The sequence below is a fragment of the Nycticebus coucang genome, chromosome 4 (genome assembly GCF_027406575.1).
Source record: "Nycticebus coucang isolate mNycCou1 chromosome 4, mNycCou1.pri, whole genome shotgun sequence".
NCBI classification, from domain to species: Eukaryota; Metazoa; Chordata; class Mammalia; order Primates; family Lorisidae; genus Nycticebus; species Nycticebus coucang.
The window spans coordinates 114,814,477-114,820,476 of NC_069783.1; the positions used below are offsets into that span (position 1 = coordinate 114,814,477).

At 46.0% G+C, this 6,000-nt stretch overlaps 1 protein-coding gene across 6 annotated transcripts in view; it reads right to left on the minus strand.

Moving 5' to 3' along the window:
* ANAPC7 (anaphase promoting complex subunit 7) overlaps window positions 1-5,545 on the minus strand; it is a 31,316-nt gene extending 25,771 nt beyond the window's left edge. For 4 of the 6 annotated variants that reach the window (XM_053589568.1, XM_053589567.1, XM_053589564.1 and 1 more), the window contains exon 1: window positions 5,342-5,542. In XM_053589568.1, the coding sequence (XP_053445543.1) occupies window positions 5,342-5,442 (101 nt within the window). In that variant the 5' untranslated portion in view covers window positions 5,443-5,542. The other 2 variants (XM_053589563.1, XM_053589569.1) reach the window with 2 other exon arrangements.
* Window positions 5,546-6,000: the final 455 nt, after the last annotated feature.

Sequence of the window (6,000 nt, forward strand, 5' to 3'; positions counted from 1 at the left end):
CCCTACCTGGGTTATTTTGAAATGTTAGAAAGAACACTTTCTTAGTGTCCACATAAGCCTACCAAAAAGTTGTGTATTGTTTACAAAAAAAGTCAATATACTATAAGTGTTAGCCCCTAAAGTAAGAGGCATGAAAATTGAGCTCCACACTACTACGGTCAACACTTTGCCTCAAATTATTATTATAATTTAATTATTTGCTTAATGTAAAAGCAGTGATACCTATAAATCAATCCAGTAATATAGAGAAAACATAATAAATCTTTTCCTCCCCTTCTTTAATCCAATGCCTCTTAATCTAATAGTTTGATATATATCTGTCCATAGTTTTTTTCTGTTTTTTTTTCAGACAGAGTCTCACTTTATTGCCCTTGGTAGTGCTATAGTATCATAGCTCACAGCAATCTCAAACTCTTGGGCTCAAGAAATTCTCTCGTCTCAGCCTCCCAAGTAGCTGGGACTACACGCACCCATAACGCCCAGTTATTTATTTTAGAGACAAGGTCTTGCTCATTCTTGCTCAGGCTCCTCTCAAACCTGTGAGCTCAGGCAATCCACCTGCCTTAGCCTCCCAGAGTGCTAGATTACAGGTGTGAGCCACGGCACCCAGCTGATACTCTTTTCAGGGAGAGGCTGAACAAAAAGAAGTTTAAAGAGACTTAAAAGCTCTTTAAATACTTTAGAAAATACTGAAGAAAATAAGAGCAAAGAATGGGATAGCCGATGGGATAAAAGAAAGAGGATTAGCCCCGTTTCAAAAAAGTTTATTTTAATTTTACATTTAAAGGGCGGCGCCTGTGGCTCAGTGAGTAGGGCGCCGGCCCCATATGCCGAGGGTGGCAGGTTCAAACCCGGCCCTGGCCAAACTGCAACAAAAAATAAAATAGCCGGGTGTTGTGGTGGGCGCCTATAGTCCCAGTTGCTCTGGAGGCTGAGGCCAGAGAATCGCTTAAGCCCAGGAGTTAGAGGTTGCTATGAGCCGTGTGACATCACGGCACTCTACTGGAGGGCGGTACAGTGAGACTCTGTCTCTAAAAAAAAAAAAATTTTTACATTAAAAAGTAAACTTGGGGCGGCGCCTGTGGCTCAAGGAGTAGGGTGCCAGCCCCATATGCCGGAGGTGGCGGGTTCAAACCTAGCCCTGGCCAAAAACCACAAAAAAAAAAAAAAAAAAGGAAACTTTACTAGTACTAGAATTCTCATCTCCTCAACTCTCAAGTGTTTAAGGAATATAAAGGGAATTAGTATGTTTAAAACTGTTTCTTTAACCTTGAATATTGCTCATAAGCATTATAAATGCCCAGAAGCTGGGTACCATTCTTAATGAGGACTTATATTTTTAACCTCCCATCCCACTCCTTCCCACACTAAGGAGTTTACCCATTTTTCTTTGACAGGCAAAAGCTATAGTTGCTTAAATTCTCAACAAATGCAGGTGTATCAAGAATAGGTACACATGGGGCGGCGCCTGTACCGCTCAGTCGGTAAGGCGCCGGCCCCATATACCAAGGGTGGTGGGTTCAAACCCAGTCCCGGCCAAACTGCAACCAAAAAATAGCCAGGCGTTGTGCCGGGCGCCTGTAGTCCCAGCTACTCGGGAGGCGGAGGCAAGAGAATCGCTTAAGCCCAGGAGTTGGAGGTTGCTGTGAGCTGTGTGAGCCCACGGCACTCTACCAAGGGCCATAAAGTGAGACTCTGTCTCTACAAAAAAAAAGAATAGGTACACAGCCCAGGCACGGTGGCTAATGTCTGTAAGCCTAGTACTCTGGGAGGTTGGGGTGGGAGGATCTCGTGAGGTGAGGAACTGAAGACCAGCTTCAGCAAGAGTGAGACTTGCCTCTACTAAAAATAGAAAAAATTAGCTGGGTGTGGTGGCACACAACTGTAGGATCAACTACTTGGAAGGCTGAGGCAGACCGCTTGAGGCTAGGAGTTTGGAGGTAGGCTATGATGATGCCATGGCACTCTATCTGGGGCAACAGAGACTCTGCCTCAAGAAAAAAAAATATATAGGTATGTCAGTGGCTGTAGGGGAAGGAGGAATTAGGGAGTAACTAGTAGCAGACACAAGTTTGTTTTAGAGGTAATGAAAACATTCTGCATTTAGATAGGGATAATGGTCGCATAATCTCGTGACTCATACTAAAACCTACAGAATTTAGAATTTAAAAGAACCTACTCTTTTAAAAACTTAACTTAAGGCTGGGTGCAGTGGCCCACACCTGTAATCCCAGCACTCCGGAAGGCAAAGTGGGTGGATTGCTTGAGCTCAGGAGCTCGAGACCAGCCTAAGAAGGAGCAAGACCCAGTCTCTAAAAATAGCTGGGCATTGCGGCTGGTGCCTATAGTCCCAGCTATTCCACAGGCCAAGGCAAGAGAATCACTTGAGCCCAAGAGTTTAAGGTTGTTGTGAGCTATGACACCATGGCACTCTTCTGAGGGTGACAAAGTAAGACTCTGTCTCAAACAAACAAATAAAAAAGGCTCAGCGCCTGTGGCTCAGTGGCTAGGGCGCCAGCCACATACACCAGAGCTGGCGGATTCAAACCCCGACCAGGCTTGCCAAAACAACGACAACTATGACCAAAAAATAGCCAGGGGTCTGGCAGGCACCTGTAGTCCCAGTTACTTGGGAGGCTGAGGCCTTAAGCCCAAGAGTTTGAGGTTGCTGTAAGCTGTGAAGCCACAGCACTCTACTGAGGGTGACACTGTGAGACTCTGTCTCAAAAACAAAAACGAAAAAAATTAAGAGATAGGGTCTTGCTATATTGCCTTAGGCTGGCCTCAAACTCAAGCAATCCAGCCTTCCAAGTAGCCAGGACAATGGGACTACAGGTGTACACCCAGCTGATAATATATTTTCTTTTTTTTTTTTGAGATAAGAGTCTCATTTTTGTCCCCCACGCTATAATACCCTGGTGTGCTCACAGCAACCTCAAACACTTGTGCTCAAGTGATTCTCTTGCCTCAGCTTCCCAAGTAGCTAAGACTACAGGTCTTAGCTATCACAATGCCCATCTATTTTTAGAGATGGGGTCTTGCTCTTGCTTAGGCTGGTCTTTTTTTTTTTTTTTTTGAGACAGAGCCTCAAGCTGTCGCCCTGGGTAGAGTGCCATGCCATCACAGCTCACAGCAACCTCCAACTCCTGGGCTTAAGTGATTCTCTTGCCTCAGCCTCCCAAGTAGCTGGGTACAGGTGTCCACCACAAAGCGTGGCAATTTTTGGGTTGCAGCCGTCATTGTTTGGCAGGCCTGTGCTGGATTCCAACCAGCCAGCTCAGGTGTAAGTGGCTGGCGCCTTAGGCGCTTGAGCCACAGGCTGGTCTTGAACTCCTGAACTCAAAGCAACTTGCCTGCCTCAGGTTCCCAGAGTGCTAGGAAAAGAGTGAATTCAATGGCATGTGAATTTTATCTTTAAACAAAAAAATGGATAGGCAGGCTAAATACTGGATACAAAGTTACAAAGAAAATTTAAAGACGGAAAGGTGCAGTCCAGATCACTTTAGATCTCTTCCAACTCTGAAATTCTATGTATTTAGTGAGAAATAAGCACTTGATGTTTGTATTAAAAAATATTACTACACCCATAGAAAGCATTTAGATATTTATATATTGTAATATATGTCTACTTATGCATGCATAAATTACCTCTGGAATGACACACAAAAATTTACAGTTGTTGCCTCTGGAGAAGAGAAATGGTGGGGGTGTGGTTCAAGACTCAGGGACAGATGCTGACCTGCCCACTCCTTCTCTACTGTTTTAACTTTTTAAAACAGTGTATGTATTGCTTATTCAACAAGAAATTTTAAAATATAAATTACAAAGGTCAGAATGCAAAACACCTCCTTAAGCTAAGAAAATGCCAGTCTAATCTACTATGAAAAAGCATGAACTAAATTTAGTCTAGCCAGAGTCTTAAACTGCTTCAAACTATCCTGTAACATCTTTGACAACCAAGAGTAATGACTGACTAGTACATTAATCTCCAAAGGTGGAAACTGTATGCTTCGACAAAGTATTCAGAACCAAGTGAAAGGCTCCAGAATAAACACAGAAAGCTGACAGAGACCAGAACTCCTCACTAGCAACATTAAGTGGATGGTAGCAAAATGATGGGGCTCACTAATAAGATCCAAAGCACACTAATGGAAATGAAATGCAGAGAAGTTGCACTGCAGGCAATTAAGAGGCCTTTCCTTTCTTACCTAGGCCGGCTTCTAGAGCAGGCCAAATGCTAATGGGTCCACACACAAGAGACCATTCCATTATAATGCCCGGTGGTAGCAGACAGTGGTGGCTCAGAATGAAGACCCTGGAGCCAGAAAGGATCAAGGTCCTTTCTTGATCATGCTCCTCCATTTATAGAGGTGTGAATTTTGACAAGATATTTTTACCTCCTTGAGGTTGTTACTCACTTTCTTAGCACATTCAGTAAGCACATGAGTGCTGATTTCAATAGAGGGTAAAGAGTGATGCAAAAAACAAAGCAGAGAAATGGGTCAGAAGTGACAGTATCAGATTAATTCTGGTGGTCAGAGAAGGGCTCTCCAGGAGAAATACATGCGTGAAACATGAAGAGGTAGCTCTGAGATGAAGACCCCACGCAGGAACAGCAAGTGCAAAGGCCTGAGAACAAGCTTGGTGCGTTCAAGGAACAGAAAAAGGCAGGCCGGAATATGGGATGAAGAGTAAAGAACGTGGATGTCTGATGGCATGGGAAGGATTTTAAGTACAAAGAAGAACTTAAAGCAGGGAAGGGATGTACATTAAAGGCTGGAGTTAGCCCTGTGCTCCATCTTTTTGTAAGACTCAATAATCGGCAGCTCTGGAAAGAAGGCGCCACTCCCACCCATCAAGGGAGTCTCCCGTTTTCAAGGGTTTGTCCAGAGAGGGAGGAAGCATACCCTCCCGATACACTTCAGGAAAAAAGTCTGAAACATGGGGCGAAAGTATAAAAACTAGGGGACTGGGTCTGAGCTGCAGTGAGCGAGAAAACGTTTTTCAGAGAAGAGCTATGAGGGGAGGATTCAGCCCAGGGATGTGACCAGCGCCTCAGGAACTAGCCAGGGAGTCCTCAAAGCTTCCGCCGTCCATTTCTCGAAGCTGCCCTCACATCCCCCGGAAGGAGCTCACCCCGGCGACCCACGCAACGCCGGCACCCAGTGAGCTCGACTCGCGCTCCGAAGTCCACTCCGCTCAGCAAGGCCCTCGCCGACCCCGGAGCCTCAGCTGGGGCAGCGGCCGCTCCTTCCCGCCTGTTCCCACACGCCCTCTGCCCCGGCTCCCAAGCCGCCGCCGTTATCTCCTCAGTCCCAGGCCGCTCCCCGCCTCAACTCACGGGTTGTTATTACTCATTGTAAGTAAGAGGCTGCTGAGGAGCCGCACGTTGGAGTGCAGCCCCGCGGCCGCCATGTCCCGCACGTGGTCTATCACATTCATCCCTCCCGACAAGGCCGCAGGCAGCTGCAGCAGCAGCAGCAAGAGCAGCTCGAAAAAACCCACAGGCTCCTTAGGAAAGACTCCAAAATGGCGGCATCGCCGAGGTCCACCGGGTCCACATTCGGCACCGCCCCTAGAAAGAGGTAGCTACCGAAATGCCTGAATAAAAAGAAACGTCAGTTTCCTGCTTTCCCCTTAGTCTCCGGCGGAATGATTTGTCGTTTTTACGCAAAATTGTATCATCTTAAACTGCAAACATTACTGAGGGTTTACAATGGGACAAAAGGCAACTCAGTAAGACTACCTGTTTAATTGGGATAAGGATCAGAGACATTTTTGTGCCTTTCAGAAATTAATAAACGTGTCTGAGCCTCCACCATAATGAAAAGTAAATTTAGCAGGGTGATGAAAAACTCCCCATCATCTGAAATATTCTAATCAGGCACAGGACCAGACCAAATTGCTTCTACAGTTGCTCATGCGCACCAGGCTGGAGGAGCCACGCCCCCTCCGCAGGTGATGCGTGTTCCTGACAGAGTTAGGCGTTCTTGCTGCTTT